The sequence below is a fragment of the Jaculus jaculus genome, chromosome 10, assembly GCF_020740685.1.
Source record: "Jaculus jaculus isolate mJacJac1 chromosome 10, mJacJac1.mat.Y.cur, whole genome shotgun sequence".
NCBI classification, from domain to species: Eukaryota; Metazoa; Chordata; class Mammalia; order Rodentia; family Dipodidae; genus Jaculus; species Jaculus jaculus.
The window spans coordinates 60,888,837-60,909,071 of NC_059111.1; the positions used below are offsets into that span (position 1 = coordinate 60,888,837).

The 20,235-nt window shown below is 41.0% G+C and overlaps 2 protein-coding genes across 2 annotated transcripts in view; one reads left to right on the forward strand and one right to left on the reverse strand.

The window, feature by feature from the left end:
* Positions 1-1,971: 1,971 nt before the first annotated feature.
* Mterf1 (mitochondrial transcription termination factor 1) lies at positions 1,972-9,623 on the reverse strand. The gene is made up of 2 exons (XM_004656348.3): positions 9,512-9,623; positions 1,972-4,287 (listed from the first exon to the last, which is right to left on the reverse strand). Exon 2 carries the CDS (start codon positions 4,254-4,256, stop codon positions 3,138-3,140), a length of 1,119 nt encoding a protein of 372 aa, XP_004656405.1. The 5' UTR covers positions 4,257-4,287; positions 9,512-9,623; the 3' UTR covers positions 1,972-3,137.
* Positions 9,624-9,739: 116 nt separating this feature from the next.
* Positions 9,740-20,235, forward strand: part of Akap9 (A-kinase anchoring protein 9) — a 236,001-nt gene continuing 225,505 nt past the window's right edge. Inside the window, exon 1 of the mRNA XM_045159918.1 lies at positions 9,740-9,820. The gene's annotated coding sequence lies outside the window, so the exon portion shown is untranslated. The remainder of the gene's footprint in view (positions 9,821-20,235) is intronic.

Genomic DNA, 20,235 nt, shown 5'->3' on the forward strand with positions numbered 1-20,235 from the left:
TATAAATGTTTCTTTCACTTAAAGTAAAAAACAAAAATTGTGTTTTAGTTGAAAGCTTAATGATGGAACTTTAAAAAAAAAATTGTCCTTCAATGTGGTGGTTTGAATCCATGTGCCCAATAAGTTGTGAAGTTTATTAAAGCTTTTGTGATTTAGATCTCCAACCTCCTGGCTGGAGGAGTCACTAGGCGGACCCTAGGGTCCAGCCCTATGGTGTGTGGGGAGGTGGGGAAGGGGGGTAGGTTTGGAATTCCAGTCTAAAAGATATTCAAAGTGCTTGTGCTTGGCCTGGGGTTCCTGAAAGCTTGCTTGCTTTTTGGTGGTGGCTTTTCTCAGTCTCTCACAATCTTTCCTTGGTTCTACAAGAGGGGACCAACTCCTGCCATTATGGAACATCCCCTGGATCTGTAAGCTTCAAACAAATGCCATTTCTCCTTTAGACTGTGCATGGTTTGTAGGTTCATCCCAGGAACTGAAGCTGACTGCTACACTCAATTCTATTCAAACCTTAAAGTTGAAATGTTAATCTTGCCCAATAGGCATTATCCATTTATTCTTCCTCAGAATTGTCTTCCCCACTCTAGTGTCCAGTGATTGGAGTTGAACTTTGGCTCATCCTACATATTTCTTTAGCATATCCAACCACTGCTGCTTTATCATTTGTTAGCTAAGATATAACTCTCTTCATCTACTGATGTCAATAAACTTTGATCTCCTCTGCCTACCGTAAGCTCACATAAACTTAGAATATGCTTTCATACCATTCAAAAGACTTGTGCTTCAAACCATAACTGTAGACTTTATTCCAAATACTAGTACTATAACCATACAACAAGATATTTGACAATATTGACATGTGTAACATGAATGAATCTGGAGCTTATTATACTGAAAGGCCAAGTCACAAAATCACATATTATATGGTTCTATTTACATGAAATATCTAGAATAACCAAATATATAAAGACAGAAAGATTCATTTTTGCTTAGGAATATGGGAATAAAATAAATAGGGATTAGCTACTAATGAGTGCAGAATTTCTTTTAGGGGAAACATTCTAAAATTGTATTTGCAGTCATGGTTGTACATCTTGTAAACAAAAAATCTTAAATTGTATGGCTTTTGAATTAGAATCACAAAGCAGCTTTTTAAAGTATTACTATGAGCTTCTCTTGCACATGGTAGGCAAGCTTTTTACAAATGAGCTACATCTCCAACCCAAATCTGCTGGATTTTTTAAGTTTGAACAGAACCTACAAAAGTTTACTTTGTACTGTCTTTCCACATGTTGTTTAGACATGAACTCAAGAGCTATAGCTACTATATTACCATGACGAGGGCAGTCACAGTCTATTCTGTATAATGGGATGTTGCACTAATTTTAACTGAGAAAGGGGCATCTGGGAAGACTATACTTGAGCATACCAACCATGAATTTTTATACACCCATAAAACAATATTAACAAAGGGCCATTATCAGTTAAGAAGTCGAAACTCTCATTTTTCACAAAACTAAACCCAAAATGAACTGATATCATAGAAACTTTTCTCCTTGAAGGCAGACTTAGATTTAAACCCTCAACAGGAGTATGGGAAGAGTGTCTGGAAAGAAGGGCCCTGGAGAGGATGGGATGAAGCCTAACCTTAACACATTTGGTTCTGGCCTATAACTCCCCACACCAGAAATCAGTTGCTACCCACATTGAGCTATTGACTGGAGAGATCTATAAGGTCCCTAAAAGACAGGCTTCTGTCAAAGCACTTGATTACCCACCTAAGATAAAAGGAAGACTCTATTGCTAAAGACACCATATGCTGCCAACCCAGAACACAGAAAGACCCAGGTGGAATCCAGAAGACAGCCAGTCCCCAGATGGTTAGCTCATTTAGGGCTGGAAAGCACTTCATGAGCTACTGAGGGAAGTGGCCAACAACAGTGTGAACAACCAGCCTGACAAGATGTACACACCAGTGCAATGGTGGCACAAAGCCATGGTGGGTAACCAATGGCTTTCTGATTGGCTAAAAGACCTGCTTAATGGAAAGGAACCCATAGCTGGAACTGGGAACCAGGTCAGAATCCTATGGAGATAAATATTATGTTCTCCAACAAGCCCCCACTAGTATCTGGCTAAAACAGGGACTACATCCATCAAAATCTCCCTAAATTAACAATGCTTATCCCATTTAACCTATGTTGACTTCATTCTCCATTGGAGAATCTGATTTTCTTTTTAAGAAGGTAGCAAGACCTGAGGAGACAAACCACCCTCACACTTTAGCCTAGGCCTAGGTGAAACCAGAGAGGAACTGGGGAGATGAGCAGGAGTGCTGTTTCCATGGTGAACCTGAAAATCAGCACTAGGGTGAAGGAGACAGATGCTGAGGATACTCAACACTTACCAAAGCAGAAGTCCAGAGGCTCCTGAGAGCTTATCATTGAAGTAGACTTAAAACCCACCCACCACGGCTCAAAGAATTTTGCAGAAGAGGGGGTAGAAAGATTGTAAAAGCCACAGGTTGGGATGGCACACCTAAAGGCATTGTGCTCCCCAGGTATCTGACTGCTGCTCTCACAATGCATAACCCACACCCCATAGGGAATACCAGCAACCCCACTGAGGAGGGCCCACAATGGAATGGGGGCAGGCAAGAGGGAAAAGGTGGACCAACACATAATGCATCCATACAAAGTATGTTCTTTAAAAAAAAAAAAAAAACTCGTTTATTATTATCTTTACTTCACAGAACTTTATGTGTTTGTAATGTGCAGTATATGCACGTGTGCATAGATGCATGTGCCCCATGTGTATGGGATACGAAGGTCAGAGAAGAACATTAGGTGTCCTCCTCTATCACCTTTTGTATTGTTTCCTTTACACAAGTTTCTCACACAACCTGGTCTGCCATTTCCCAGTCAGACTGGCTAACCAGACAGCTCCAACAATTCTCCAGTCTCAGCTTCTTACAAGACTGAGTGGTCACATCCAGCTGTTTATATAGGTTTTGGGGACTCAAACACAGGGCAAGTAGGCCCTTTCAGGTCCTTACACTTGCACAGCAAGTGTTCTTTAACTGCTGAGTCAACTCCCCACCCAAGTTCAAAATTAAGTATCACTAGAAGACTTTTAAAATTCTACCCATATAATTTTTTCATTTTAGTTTTATATCGTTTTTGACTCCAGGATAAAAGAGCAATGTTTGATGAACTCAAGTCATACCCAGCAACTACCAATTCTTTGATTCGAGTCTTTAAAGTACTTAGGCTTGAGTCCAGAATCCTAGGATTTTCAAGTATTTGTGAAACATGAATGTTCTCTTGTATGAGGTTGTCTATTTTATCATTGAACTTTTTCTCTGCTAAGTAGATCATATCTGGATAGCTTAAGACAAATTTCTGTACCTCTTCATCAGTACATCCAAGAGACAACAGCTTCTCTTTGATATTTGTGTAGTTTTTTTGGGCATAGTCATTGGAAAGGTCTAGGATTCCAGCTCCTGGACCACATATCAGAAGCAGCAGTTCCCCCTTGTTCAAGTTGAAAGTTGACTGTAAAAATTCAATGTTAGTTTTTACTCGTTTGATGCTCTGAATTAAGATGAAAGGATTTTTAGAAATTACCTTTTTGACAAAATCTGTGGGATCATTGTGACCCAAGGACAAACATACTTCCTGTAAAAATTCAACCATCTGTTTATTCAAATCAAGACTATTGGAGAAGGTACGAGGGGCACTGGTCAACAATCGACAAAGACACTTACGAGTCAATCCAACTGTGTAGAGGAACTTTATATTATTCTCCAAGTTTAGGTTGTTATTAGATCGGAAAAAGGACTCAGGAGAACGCTGCAAAATATTTACAATTTCAAGGTCTGATGTCATAATCATTCTCCACAGATCCCACCTCTTTGAAAGATTCTCAGAAGTACGTGTTATGGATCGTGGGTATCTGGATATGATGCTAGCAATCATTTCCTCACTAGCTCCTTTGGACAGAAGAAACATCTTCAAATCTTGCTCATTTGTGACCATTCTTCTAAAAACTCCAGGCTGCCGCTTCCTTGCCTTGCTAATATCAACTCCCATAGTGAGTAGGTTGTTCAGCAGGTCCTCATTTTCTGCATTGGCACATTTCACACTGAAAGGCCTCAATGAAACTGACTTGAGGAAGATTTCTGCTGAATATCGAATCATCCAACATCTTGAACCAAACAGAAAGTTACTTCTCACATACCAGAGATTTCTTGATGCCATAGTGGTCAGGTAGCCCAGATTTTAGGGAGTGCTGTGTAAAACAACATATACAATTAACATTATTATACAAATGTCAATGTTAAATATCTACTGACAATATTATTATACTATAAACACTGTGGTCTTTACTCTATGAAAATATACCTCCAGCTCTCCTGGCACTGTGGAAATATTTTAGCTACTTCACTTTTTTTTTCTTTTTTGAGGCAAGCTCAACAGACTAGCCTTTGTTGTTGTTGTTCATTTTTATTTATTTATTTGAGAATGACAGACAGAGAAAGAGGCAGAGTGAGAGAGAGATAGAGAATGGGTGCACTGGGACCTCCAGCCACTAAAACGAACTCCAGACACATGTGCTCCCTTGTGCATCTGGCTAACGTGGGTCCTGGGGAATCGAGCCTCGAACCAGTGTCCTTAGGCTTCACAGGCAAGCGCTTAACCACTGAGTCATCTCTCCAGCCCTAGCCTTTGTTTTATTTTTTTTTCAGAGTAAAATATTTTTTATAGGATACACAGTTAACTATTTGGGTTCTGTGAAAATATACTTGTCCTTTAGAGGTTACATTTATTCATGTGCCACTTTAATACAAATGAAGAAAATCCATTTATTTGCTTCATAACTTAAGCTAAATCTCTTCTAGTCGTAGATTATTATTTCTCAATTTTGTGCTTGTAAGCATGTTTATACAAACTGGAGAGGTAATTTATTGAAGTGCACTGCCCCTCTCCTCCCTTTCCTTTTTTGACATGAATTTTCCTTCACAGATTATGATATTGCAAAGTTGACACATATCACTAAAATGATTATGATTTAGAAGTAGCTTATCTCCTGTGGCTTTAATCTGATAGATGGTTATATATGATGTTTTTCTGACATGGTTTTTAGTTTTAGGTACCTGCTACTTTGGTACTTGTTTGCCTTTACTTTTGCTAGTGTGCTATATCTCACCCTTATTTTTTTAAATATTTTATTCTTATTTATTTATTTGAAAGATAAAGAGAGAGAGGGAGAGAGAGAAAGAGTAGGCACACCAGGGCATCCAGCCACTGAGAACGAACTCCAGATGCATGTTCCATCTTCTGAATCTGGCTTACGTGGGTCCTGGAGAATCAAACCTGGGTCCTTTAGCTTTGCAGGCAAGTGCCTTAACTACTAAGCCATCTCTCCATCCCCTCAGCCTTATTTGAAAAGCAAATTTCACAACTTTGCCATACTTGGAAAATATCCAGTACAAGTCGTTGTTTGTTAGGGAGAAGAGCAAGTTGGATACATAAACTGTGCTCTTGCTGGGAGCCAAGCCACCACTCATTTCTTCATTGGGGCCAAGGAGCACGAGCCAGGCCTGCTGGGGCTCAAGCCCAACAAATTCTCGGCCTACTCCGCGACACCAGCATCCGGAACCCAGGTAGGCAGGTAGGCGCCGCATCAGGAGAAAACAGCAGCGGTGGCGCCTCTAGCCTTTATTTTTTAATGAGAATTGGGGCACCAGGGCCTCCAGCCACTGTAACCAAACTCCAGACATATGTGCCACTTTGTGCGCACGTGTGACCTTGTGCAAGCATCACCTTGTGCATCTGGCTTATATGGAATCTGGGGAGTCAAACATGGGTCCTTAGGCTTCACAGGCAAGTGCCTTAATCACTAAGCCATCACTCCAGCCCATAGCTACTTCACTCTTAATCCCTGGTTTACTATTTCTTTTGGCTACCTATAGATTAAGACTTCTACTTTTAATATAAAGAAATGTAGGATGGCACCATTGCTCTTTTTTATTTCATCAAGTCTGTCTTGGCTACCCAAAATCAGTTCTCTCTCTCCATCTGCACTGTCCTGATGGCTTACACGTCTTTGACTAATCCCCAAGGGTTCTTGTATAACCGTCTTACCTTTTAGCTTCCCAAATGCCCTGACTTGCCCTGTCCATCCACAGTAGACTTCTTTGCTTTTTGCCAACTCAACCTCAAACTTGAAATCTAACCATAAAAAAAAAAAACAAAAAACAATACCGCCAGGCATGATGATGCATGCCTTTAATCCCAGCACTTGGGAGGCAGAGGTAGGAGGAGAGCATGAGTTTGAGGCCACCCTGAGAATACAAGAGTGAATTCCAGGTCAGCCTGGACTACAGTGAGAACCTACCTAAAAAAATTAATTAATTAATTAATTAATTAAAAACTCAGACTATCTATCTAATTTCCATTTTAAATATCTTTTTTCTGGATGTATGATATGCTGTAAATCCATTACAATGACTCTTGACTTATATAAACTTCTAATCAACAGCTGCCTATTTTAATTTCTATCTCAATTTGCCCAATTGTCCCCTTGGTTGTAACTGCAATAATTCTAAAGCAATTTCCATTCATCTTTAGCATACATGAGGTAATGAGTTCAATCCCAGCACAAAGAAAAAAGGAGGAATGGGAAAGGAAGGAGGGAGAAAGGATATAGTTTGGATATATGATCCCAATTGTCTGTGATAGGCTCTCACTACTGTTTTGGCCAGGCAGGCCTCAGCCTCCTAGACTCAAGTGATCCTTCTGCTTTAAGTCTCTGAGTAGCTAGAACTCAGACATATGTGACCAGTGCCCAGGTTTACCTAAAAGTTAACATGTTACTTTTACTATTATCCTTAACCCAATCATTTATTATACAAAACTAATCCAGGTCTGTCTGTACCTGATGTAGACACAGTTCGCAGCTTCCAGTAAAACTCATTTTCCTAATAATTTATAAGTGAAGTATAAAATATATGAACTTATATGCTCATAGGCATAGATCCCTACTAAAATTAACATTTCCACTTATAGAAAATGTTTTATTATGAAAGAAAATGTTTTATCACATTTATTATTTGCTATCAGGTGATGTATTCCTAACCTACCTGTGATCTAAATCACACTATACATAGAGAGAGAGATGCAGTCCAAGTTTTGTTAAAATGGGCAAATTGAAAGGTCAGGCACAAAGATACTTGCTTTTAAATTTATCTTGAAAGCCTTACTTTAAGACCTAAAATGTGTCAGATTGGAACCATCTTTCTATGTTTTCCATTTTATGCTTCATTAGAAGAGGAAGAAAGGGATATACCTCCTTAATTTAGTGTAAGTAATCAGAATTCAAGAACCAAGTTTATCACAGCTTATTTTGTCAAAAAGAGAAAGAATAGTTTAAAAATATCTTGTGTGAGCTGGGCGTGGTAGCACACGCCTTTAATCCCAGCAGTCACCTTTTGTTAAAAATTTATTTATTTATTTGAGAGTGACAGACACAGAGAGAAAGACAGAGGGAGAGAGAGAAAATGGGCGCGCCAGGGCTTCCAGCCTCTGCAAACGAACTCCAGATGCATGCACCCCTTAGTGCATCTGGCTAACGTGGGACCTGGGGAACTGAGCCTCGAACCGGGGTCCTTAGGCTTCACAGGCAAGCGCTTAACCACTAAGCCATCTCTCCAGCCCCCAGCAGTCACCTTTAATACCAGCAGTCGCCTTTAATCCCAGCAGTCAGAGGCGGAAGCAGGAGGATCACCTTGAGATCAAGGCCACCCTGAGACTACATAGTGAATTCCAGGTCAGTCTGGGCTACAGTGTGACCCTACCTCAAACCCCCCCCCCTCAAGAAAAGTTAAATTTAGGGGTTAGAGAAATGGCTTAGCAGTTAAAGTACTTGCCTGTGAAGTCTAAGGACCCAGGTTCGATTCCCTAAAACGCACGTGAGCCAGATGTGAAGGACTCAGAAAGCCATAATAAGCCTCAGAATCATTAATAGGCCTAAATTTCTGCTATCCAGCAAGATCAGTCTCCTGATAAGGGGTATAAGCTGACTGCACCATGCATTCCTGGTAGATAAGTTTGCTTAAAAGAAGTTTGTTTAGGGCTGGAGAGATGGCTTAGCGGTTAAGCGCTTGCCTGTGAAGCCTAAGGACCCCGGTTCGAGGCTTGCTTTCCCAGGTCCCACGTTAGCCAGTTGCACAAGGGGGCACACGCGTCTGGAGCTCGTTTGCAGAGGCTGGAAGCCCTGGCGCGCCCATCCTCTCTCTCTCCCTCTATCTGTCTTTCTCTCTGTCTGTCGCTCTCCAATAAAAAAAAAAAAAATTTTTTTAATTAAAAAAAAAAAAGAACTTTGTTTAAAGTTCCTCAAATACACATAGGCAATTACAATAAAGGTTACCTAATAAGTTTTGCCCACCAGTATCCTAAGCCTATCAGAAAAATACCAGTGCAGTTATTGCTTAAATCAACCAATCATGTAACCATTCCCCTACTTCTCCCTACTTCTTTGTTCAAATCCCTATAAAAAACCTGCACCCCTGCTGTTCAGGGCTCTTGTACAGATCCACTGCCTTGGTGAAGACAAGAGTCCGAGCTTCAGCCTGAAAGAAAGCTCTAAGCTCTTGCATAGGTGTCTGACTCTCTTTGTGGTCTTTGGGGACCCCATAATCTGGGCATAACAGATGCACATGGTGGCATATGCGTCTAGTTTGTTCGCAGAGGCTAGAGTACTGCCGCACACATTCATTCTTTCTCTCTCAATCCAACTCTCTAAAATAAATAGTTTAAAATGCTTTAAAACTGTCAAATTTAGTAAACACACAGAAAACCTCTGTACTTTTAACTTGTGAGGTCTAATCACAGGGGTTTATGTACCCTTTCCCTCCACTACTGGGCTGCTAACGGGTTTTTTAAGGAAATGGCTAGTAACTAGCAAGCTGGTCTTTGACTTAGCAGCCTATGTATGGAGATCTTTACAGTAATACATTCCCTCAACTTATTTAAGAGGATTTTGTAGCCCTCCAGAAAAGGTGTGGAACAGATGTTACTAGAAACCACACACACAGGCGCACAAAAAGGCGAAATGTCCCGTACGGAATTCACAGCAGAATAAGAATCGATCCCAGAGAACACTGCAGAATGCTTTCGTGAGAGGCGTTCTCTCTTGCAAATTACATTTCTGAGCCATATTCCCAGGTAAGGGCGAGGAAGCGCCTTCCTCTTCGTACGTTGGTGGGGGGGAAGTTATAAATAATGTTTTGTAAGACCAAAACTAAGCGTTTCATACACATCTTCCGTGTCCTCCGGGACAACGTAGAAGGTGGGCATGACCCCTGAAGTCGCAAACTCTGAAACAGCGCCCGGTTCCCTTGTTAGCTAGTCCTAGCTGTGGGAAGGCTCGCGGGCTCGCCGGCCTTCGGGAGCCCGACACCACAGCTCACGGCGGAGCCGTCCAGCAGGAGCCTGCTGCGGGGCACACTCACCTCCGCGGGAGCGCCCGCCCCCAAGCTCACCACAGCCTCACCGGCCACCTACGCTCCCCGGCGCTGGAGGAAGTGAAGAAGACAAAGTTCCGGCTCCGCGCTTCCGGCTCGGCGGCGCGCGGAGGTGACGTCATCGACTCCGCGTCCGCGCGACCGAACCTCCGCCCTCTGCAGGCGGACGCGACGAGCCCAGCAGAGGGCGCCAAGAGACCGCTGTGAAGGTGGGCCTCTGCCTCGGACGGTCCCTCCCGCCCGGCCGAGAGGCAACCCTATTGTCTTCACTTTGCTTCTTAGATCGCTACCTAAATGGTTTGTTATTGACTTGTTACGGTTTATTTCCTGTTTTGTTGATTTGTACGGATAAAGACTTTATCTTTGGGAATATGAATTACTAATAATCCGTTTATCTAGTGAGTGCAAAAAATAAGTACTGCAGTTCCTCTATATAACAAAAGGAATCCTGGAAAATTTAGAAATGGATTCATTTTGTGCTTTTCAAAACTATTTGTGTTGCAAGGAGCTCCTAGTTAACATTTATTATCGTATGTAGATTTCTTTTGTACAACTTCATTACGGTAAGAATGTAAAACAAAACATTCAACTCATTAAATTTCAATTTTAAAACCTTTGAGATTATAGAGCCCAAAAAATCAACTCATTTTACAGATGAGAACGAAACTCCTAGAATTGGAGCCAACAAGAGAATGCTTGTCTTACATGTCCTTGGCTAGCGAGCCTTCTGTGATTCATACCACATTGTACTGAGAGTATCAGTGGCTATTCCAGATATATTAGGAAACATCACCTATTTTTTTTTTTCTGTAATGATGCCTTGTAGAGATTTGAGTCTTCTGAAAATGAGTTGCATCTATTCTCATCCAGAGTTTTTTAAATATTTTAAGTTAATATTAGAAAATGCTGAAGGAATAACAGTAGTGTGATAACGATTGTATTAACGTGGTTTATGTCAATTTTTCATATTTTTTGCATCCAATTTTGAACTGACATTACTTTTAGTAACAGCAATAACTACTACCTTGTTGTAAATGATGTGTTGCATGATAGCCTACGTATAACTTATCTATATTTTTATTCAATGAACTTTATTGAGCACCTCAACATCATGGAGCCTGTTTTTTGTTTGTTTGGTTAGTTGGTTGGTTTGTTTTTGTTTTTGTTTTTTTCAAGGTAGTGTCTCCATCTAGCCAAGGCTGACCTGAAATTCACTATGTAGTCTCAGGCTGGCCTCCAACTCACAGCAATCCTTCTACCTCGGCCTCCAAAGTGCTGACATTAAAAGCATGTGCCAGCACACCTTTTCTCTACATATGGTAAAAAAAAAAAAAAAAAAAATCTGATATAATCCCTTCCCTTCTGGATGTTAGCTCCAGTGATAAGTCTTATTCTGTGACTAAGTACACTCTCCTTCACATGCTCCACTCATTTCCCTTTCCCAACACCAGAGCTAGCTCAAGTCCTTTTCAAATTTATGCAATTAAGAAAACGTTTAGTTGGAAGATATGAGTGATAGGAAGAAGACCAAAGGTAAGGAGTAAAAACTGTTGAATAAAGAGGAAAGAAAAATAAAATGAACTAGTAGCAATGTAGATTAGGGGAGTTTTTCCTAGAGACTATTCTAAAGTTCTTCCTTGGATTTTTAAAAATATTTTTATATACTTATTTATTTGCAAGCAGAGAAACAGAGAGGGAGGTGGAAGGACAAAGGGAGAGAGAGATTAAGAATGGGTACACAAGGGCTACTTGCCACTGAGAATGAATTCCAGATGCATGTGCCACTTATGTATCTGGTTATACATGGACACTTGGGATTCAAACCCAGGCCTTTAGGTTTTGCAGATAAGGCCTTAACTGCTGAACTATCTATGCATCCCATGGAGTTCTTTTTTATGATGTCTGTCAACTTTATTTTATATTAAATTTGTACTGCTGTGAAGTATATCTCTTTTACAAGTCTTTTCAGAAAGGAAAATATTTTTAATGACCTAATTTGGTAGGAGCAGGTGGCCAAGTCTATATTAGGCCCATTCCTTCCACCTCCATCTTTTTTTTTCTTTTTTTTTTTTATTAATCAGTTTTGTATTCAGCAAATACAGTCAGTTTGGTACCATTATTAGGCTCATCCGTGACCTACCCCCTCCCCATGGCCCCTCCTTATTGGGTCATGCATTGTGGAGTTAGCCCACAGTTATGGGTAAGACAAATGTCTCTGCACATCATGACCCAACATGTGGCTCTGACATTCTTTCTGCCCCCTGTTCCACAAAATTTCCCTGAGCCATGTTGGGTTCATTTTTGATCTGCTTCAGTGAAGAGGTGTTGGGCGCCTCTGGGGTTCTGGTTCTCTGATTTGGTAGGAGTTGATTTTTCTGATTTTTCTCTGGGTTGGTCTCCTTCCCCCTTGTGCTGGTATCTGGTTCATCATGAAAACAGCACCCTTGCTTTTTCGCCAGTTTTTCTTAAGTTTCAGCCAGGCCGTTTTGAGGTATGATGGGTTGGCTCTCTCCTTAGGTTCTACATCTACCTGAAAAAGAGAAGCAGATTCTCCAATGGAGAGTAAGTTAGCACCAGGACAAATGAGATAACCCTTACTTTTTTTTATAGAGAATTTAATAGGTATAGGCCCTCTTGTAGCCCATGATTGATGGTAGCTTGATATTGGAGAGTGGGTTTATGCTTGGATATGGTTCTGACTTGTTTCCCAGCTCCAGCTATGGGTCCCATACCACTGAGGAGATCAGTTAGCCAAATCAAGAGCAGTTGGTTCCCTACCATGGGTGTGTGCCACTATTGCACTTGTGTGGGCTTCATGACAGGTTATTTGCTCCTAAGTGGGTTAGACCATGAGTTGCTTGGACAGATGTTGGTCACTTTTCCCCAGTTGCCCATGTAGCACTTCCTGGCACTAGACATGCTGACTGTCTCCACCTCCATCTTTTTTTTTTTCTCAATTTTATTAACATTTTCCATGATTATAAAAAAAATATCCCATGGTAATACCCTCCCTCCCTCCCGCACTTTCCCCTTTGAAATTCCATTCTCCATCATATCCCCTCCCCATCTCAATCAGTCTCTCTTTTATTTTGATGTCATGATCTTTTCCTCCTCTTTTGATGGCCTTGTGTAGGTAGTGTCAGGCACTATGAGGTCATGGATATCCAGGCGGCCATTTTATGTCTAGAGAAGCATGTTGTAAGGAGTCCTACCCTTCCTTGGCTCTTACATTCTTTCCACCACCTCTTCCGCATCAGACCCTGAGCCTTGGAAGGTGTGATCGAGATGTTATTTAGTACTTCAGTCACTTCTTTCCAGCACTATGATACCTTCTGGGTCATCCCAAGGTCACTGCCATCTGAAAAGAGAAGATTCTCTACCCAAACTGAGAGTAGTGTTAATATAAGGGTATAAATATTGAGAGAAGTGCTTACTGGGCAGTTTGATAAGCATAGTATATGCATTTTTCCAGACATCAGCAAATGTTACACCCCTAGGGCTCATGACTACCCCTGTTTTAAGTTTTCAGTATCAGGGATGTGTTCCTGCCCCCCACTCCATGGAGTGGGCCTCCAGTCCAATTGGAGGGCAGTTGGTTTCCACCATGACAGATGTGCCACTATTGCACCCATTGGCTCATTTAGCCTGGCTGCCCAATTATAAGGCATGCAGTGTCCACTGTTGAGTATCTTCACTGGTGGTATCTCTTTCTCCCATTGAACTACATGTAGAATGGCTTCTTCCAGCTTCTTTGAGCTGGTCTACATGGAGGAGGTTATCAGCTCAGTTCCAGCTGGATTTCTCAGTGGCCTTGCAGCCCAAGTATGTGGAGTCTTCAGCAATAGGGTCTTACCATCGTATTCCTGGTCCACCTCCATCTTTTAACACAAAAGATTAGCCCAGAGGAAAAGCCCAGGCTCTGAAGAAGCACCTCCCTTAAGACTAGGCTTAATATATTCAGAACTGGACTGAAAGTGAAATCCAAATACCAACTCTAGGCTTGCTCAGAATTACCTCTGCCTTCTTACAACTAGAAATTGTCTATTGTGATTCATGTACCTGCCTGACTCACTTTTCCTTGTGAAAGTTCAGACCCTTACTTTATCACTCATGTTGGAGATTAAAGTCACAAAGGAATTAGCTGTCCACTCTTCTCAGTCCCACCCCCAGGTGATACACCACCACCTACAGATTACTGGGTTCAATAGACAAATGTGCCCTCTACCTCATCTGTTTCATAGATTTGCCTTCCTCTTGCAGTCTCACTTGAGCTGTCACAGGAACACAAGGTCTCTACCCAGAACTTGGCCTACTCTGTCTGTGGCTCTTTGGAATGCATTTCAAAGCAGATGAAAAATCTACCAGTTGTTCAAGGTTGATTAAAACACAAAAGTAGTTAACACAGTTTGAAAACAAAATAGCTGCTCAATTTCCTTTCATTTTAAAATAATCACTTTTTAATATATTATGTTCCCCAAAAATTTACCTCTATGAACTTACTTTTTCTGAAATGTGACTGACTAGAGACTAAGATCTCCAGCATTAGCTTTCTTATTACTACAAAACACTGGATAATTAGCCTGGCAGATATTCTGACTCCAAACTGAGGTGATCCTGGTTTCATCTAGGAGTTAGTCTGTCAACATCATCATCAGTGGGACAGAATTGGCCAAGAGAAACAAGATAATTATTTGAGATCCCATTCAGATACATGTGTTTATGCGTCTTTGAGATGTGTTTGTCCCTACATAATTATGCCTTCAATCAATTAACATTAAATTATTCTTAACCATTAGTAGATAAAAAGTTATCTTAGCAGAGGACCAGGATGTAAATATTCCTTGTCCAAAATGATTTAAAGTATGTTTTGAAATTCTACTTCCAAAAATTTGTTCCTTGGGGTTGGAAAGATGGCTCAGCAGTTAAGGCACTTGCTTGTGAAGCTTAAGGACCCAGGTTTGATTTCCTAGGACCCACATAAGCCAGATGCACAAGATGGCACATGCATCTGGAGTTTGTTTGCAGTAGCTGGAGGCCCTGGCATGCCCCTTCTCTCTCTCTCTCTCTCACTCTCGCTCTCTCAAATAAATAAATAAAATATTTTTAAAAGATTTGTTCCTTAGTATTTGTACTTGGTGGTTTTAAATTAGAAATGTCTCTGAAAAGGAAAACATGTAAAGCTGCATACCTGAGGCTGGCTGGCCTATGGGCCTTTGGGGATTATCCAGTCTCTATCTCCCGTCTCACCGTAGGCATACTGTGCTCTGTCCTATCCCCACAATGGCATCTTCAACCCCAGCATGGAGTTCAACAAAGTAATATTTCATCTAGGTAACAAGTCCTTCCATGTTAAAAGGTAGTGAGGAATATCTCCACAACAGCATGTATTATGCATAATAATAGCTAACATGTATCATTTGTTATGTATGAGGTACTATTTTCCAGCAAGGCAGGATTGTTTTCTTGAAGGTGCTAATTATAATACAACTTTATCTAGGCACACAAGTTTTAATTTCATATCTTTTATATTCCACAAACATATTTTTTCTTTCTTTCTTTTTTTTTTTTTTTTTTTTTGGTTTATCAAGGTAGCATCTCACTCTGGTCCAGGCTGACCTGGAATTAACTATGTAGTCTCGGGGTGGCCTCAAACTCTCTCTCAGCATTCCTCCTACCTCTGCCTCCCAAGTGCTGGGATTAAAGGCATGCGCCACCACGCCTGGCTTGATTTTAATTTTTTATTATTAACAACTTCCATAATTATAGTCAACAAACCATGGTAATTCCCTCCGTCCTCACTTCCCCCTTTACAACTCCATTCACCATCATATCCCCTCCCCCTCCTAATCATTCTCTCTTTTATTTTGTTGTCATCATTTTTTCTTCTTATTATACTGGTCTTGTGTAGGGAGTGCCAGGTACTGCAAGGTTGTGGATATCCATGCCACTTTGTGTCTGGAAGAGTGTATTGTAAGGATTCCTGCCATTTCTTTGGCTGTTACATTCTTCCTGCCACCTCTTCTGCAATAGACCCTGAGCCTTGGAAGGTGTGATAGAGATGTTTCAGTGCTCAGCACTCCCCTGTCACTTCTCAGCACTGTGGTTCCTTTGAGTCATCCCAGAGGTCACTTCCATCTTAAGAGAAGCTTCTCTAGCCAAAAATGAGAGTAGCATTAATATATGCATACAGACATTAAGAAAGGTGCTTGCTGGGAAGTTTGGTGAGCATAATATATGCATTTAGCCAGACAACAGATGTTACACCCATAGGGCTTGTGACTTTCCCCATCATAGGTTTTCAGTACCTGGTATGTATTCCCCTCCCATTAAGTGGTCCTCCAGTCCAATTAGATAGCAATTGGTTTTCCCCATGATAGACATGCCACTATTGCGTCCATTGGCCCATTTGGCCTGGCTGGCTCAGCTTAAGTCTTGTAGTGTCCACTGTTGTTTATCTCCACCAATGACTTCTCTCTCTCTCCCATGGAGATGCACACAGTGTAGCTTTTTCCAGCTTTCTGTCAGCTGGTCTACACAGAGGTTTTCAGCTCAGCTCCAGCAATATTTCTCAATGACTTTACATCCCAACATGTGGATTCTTGAGCAATAGAGATATATCATCTATTCCTGGTGGGAAACTAAGAGCCTCGGCAATGTCATTATATTCTTTTGATTGAGAATTGTAAGTATACTGTCATTTGACCCAATCCCCTTCCATTACTCCCTTTTCCCTCTCATCCCATACCACCGAACCCCCTCTATTTCCAAGAAGTCCTTCTTCTGTTTTGATGTCTCATTCTTTTTAAAGTATTTTGTTTTTGTTTATTTATTTGAGAGAAAGAAGTAGAGAAATAGGAAGGTAGAGAAACAGAGAAGGCACACCAGGGCCTCCAGCCTCTGCAAATGAACTCCAGATGCATGTGCCCCCTTGTGCATCTGGCTTACATGGGTCCTGGGGAATCAAACCCGGTCCTTTGGTAAGTGCCTTAACTGCTAAGCCATCTCTCTGGCCCGGAGTCTCACTTTTCTTGCCCTCCTTCACCATGCATGTCATAATGGTGATGGGCTCAATATTGTGTGGGTAGCAACATCCACTGGGGGGTCATGAATGAATCAGTCCATACATATCTGGAGGACAGTGTCCCAACATACTCCTCCACACTCTTGGGTCTTAAATTCTTTTGGCCCACTCTTCTACAATGTTCCCTGGCATTACAGAGATGTTTAATTTAGTACTTAGCTCTCAACAGCTTCTTATTTTCAGCACTTTAATAAGTTTTGGGTCTCTTCAGAAGCTATAGCTGTCTCCAAAGAGATGCGCTCCTGGCCAAAAATCAGAGCAGTACGAATTTTCTTCCTGCCACCTCCTCTGCATATTTCCTGAATCCTGGAAGGTATGATTGAGATGTCTCAACCAATGTTGAGAATTTGACTTATTTCTCATCACCATGATGAGTCTTGGTTTTCTTTGGTAGTCACCACCATCACTGTAATGAGTCTTGGGTTTCTTTTATAGTCACCATCTGCAGTGTCAATGTGATGATTTCACTGAACAGGGTGCATTTGATTATCCCAATCTTTCAGGTAGGAGAAGGGAAACATAAAGAGCTTACATTAATACCCCTGTATTATACAGGTAGACCATAAGAACAAGAAATTAAACATAGACTATGTGACACCAGAGACTAGGCTATAAACCAAACCCTACAAACTTCTATAGCACCTAATACAATGTCTTTCCTATTAAGTACAGAAAAATGGTAGTTGCATTAAAATGTACTTGCATTTCTAAGACCTTCAGAAATACTCAGGTCTCATGTCTAGCATTTTATGTCATTTTCATGGATATCTACAGTTTTTTATTTTACTAGAATTGTAATACTGTTTTTACTAGTATTAAATAATTTATTCTCTCTGGAACTCAGTTACTTATTTTAAATTAACCATTCAATACTTGTGCATTAAGCATGTATGTAGTCATGAGGGAAACAATGAAGCACAAGAAATAGCCCCTGCCTCTGACAAGTCTTAGTGATGTGCAGTCTAAAAGCAGAGTGAGTGAGGTAAAGTCTAAAGCACAGAATAAGTGAGGTACAGTCTAAAATCACAGGGTGAATCAGGTGATAGACAAGGTCACTTCCAACTTTAAAATTCTAAGATTATATTTAAAAGAAGTTTGCCCTGTTTACCTAAGTGACATAGTTGTTTATTGAGAGAATTGGCTCAGAGCTGGGGATGTAGTTCAATGGACAGAGTGCTTGCTGAGCATACAGGAAGTCCTGGGTTCTATCCCCAGTTCTGTATAAAGGAGGTGCAGTGGTACACATGTGTAATCACAACCTTTGAGAGGTGAAGGCAAGGGGTTCAGAATTCTTGGTTACATAGTGAGTTTGAGACCAGCCTGGTATATATGAAACCCTGCCTCAAAAGAAAAAGAAGGGAGAAGTGGAGGAGGAAAAGGAGAAGGAAATGATGATGTATTCTTCCTCCCATCCTAAGAATTCAAATAACTTTTAAAAAAAAGACTGTTAAAATTTAAGTAATGCTGCCTTTGCTAGTTGTTGGATAAAGGAGGTATGTGCTACTTGTCAGTTAACCCCAAAGGAGAGAATTAGGGTGGCTCCAAAAAAAAATGGAAGTGAATGTTTGGCTTCCTCCAGCCTTCCTAGCTTCATTACTGACTCCAGCAACTACTGGCAAGGAGCTCCCTCCAGATCCCACTGTGACACCAGCCCAGCAAGCCAAACAAGAAGTGCTCCCTGTGCAGAACTCCTGCAGGGCTTCCTTCTTCACTTCTGCCCATGAGGCAGAGGCTTGACTTTTTCACCTCTGTGTACATCTGAGCCTTGCATCTTAAGATCTCCATCCTAGCTGCCTATTAGCACTACCAAGGGGACTTTTTATTCTTACTGAAGCCCAGCCTTCCACCCCCAGGGATTCTGATCTAATTTGTTTGACATGCAGCCAGATATTGATGTGATTCTGGTGTTTGAGTGTGTGTGATTTTCTTTAAATCTTCAGCAGATAATATGCAGCCAGAATTTAAAACTATTACACATTTGAGATAGGAGTTGCTTACTTTTTACCCAGTGACTACCTCTCAACTCAACTGTGTGCTAATTCTATTCTCAGCCAATGAGAATTCAAGAGTTTTTAGGCCTGCAGTTCCGGCAGCTCAATATTCAGGGTTTAGTTCCCCTGTGGCCTGGACTCCCAGTTTAGTGATTATATTTTGTTGCTGTTGTTCTTTGTGATTAAACCCTTGCCCCATAGGAATGTGAAGAGTGTAAAGGTAACCAGTTGTGCCGGCAAAACAGCAAAAACAGCAGGTGTTTTCCTAAGTCCTTCCCACTTCTGTCTTATACCCACTGTTCAAACTTTACCAGTGTCTCTTAGTGACAGACATGAATGGGAAATTAACTGATGTAGCAGTTGTTCCTTGTGAACTTCCAGATATGTCCTTCTATTTTAGTTGATATACATATATATAGAGAGAGAGAGTACGGATCTCTGATTAATATTTCTCAGAATTGCCTCATTTTCAATCTTCTATTTTCCTCCCCTATTAATTTGTACCTAGCTAATTGTGTGTGTGTGTGTGTGTGTATTTGCAGAGCACATGTCCCATTTGTGTGCCTGTGGAGGCCAGAAGAGAAAACTGGATGCCCTGTTACTCATCGGTGTGTTTTCTTGAGACTTAAGCCTGCAGCTGCTGTATATCAGCCAGCCCATTGACTCACAGGTATCCACCTTCACCCCTCAAATTGGGTTTATAGACATGTGTGGTATGGTGGTTTGAATTAGATGCCCCCCATAAACTCATGTGTTTAAATACTAGGTCCCCAACAATGGCAACATGGGAGATGGAGCCTTGTTGGAGGAGGTGTGTCACTGGGGGGTGAAACTTAAGGTTTATTAGCCTTTAGTCTTCCAGTGTTAGCTTGGATTAATCTGCTGCTGTTTTCCACCTGCTTTGGCAAGAGAATGATGTCTAGCCTCTGCTTTTACATTGCTCTTCCCTATCATCATGAAGCTTCCCCTTGAGGCTATAAGCCAAATAAACACTTTCCTCCTATCAGCTGCTCTTGGTAGGGTGTTTTACTCAGCAACCTGAAAGTAACTACAACTTGTGGCCATGCCTAGCTTTTTTTTTTTTTTTTTTTTTTTATGTGGGTTCAGGGAAGTTTTAACTTGGAGGTCTCTGTCAAGAGACGCCTTCATGCTTAAGTGGAAAGTACTCTTAAGTGCTAAACTATCTCCCCAGCCATCTTTTCCCTTTTGATGTATGTATGATTGTAATAATGTTGACACATAAGATTAGTATCATTGGTATATTTTAACCAAAGGAAAGGAAGGTTACATGTTTTCAAAGGTGGAATTTTGACATAAAAATGAAAAACAATCTTGAATGTATAAAACGCTAATTAAATTTGATAAAACTCTATATTGTCTATTTTCTAATGAAGACTTTTCTTCAGAAACCAACATTCAAATCAGGCTTGGTTATATACACCTGTAATCCCAACATTTAGTAGGCTAAAGCAGAAAGATAGTGAGTTAAAGGCAACATAATGAGACCTGGTTTCAAAACTACAAAATAGGCCCAACCTAGACAGCTGAGAAAAGCCTACAGTGCACCAGTGAGGGCAAGTTTCACAACACAATGTAGGTGAGATAGAAACGCACCCCAAAAGGTAACTGAGCTTATTTAC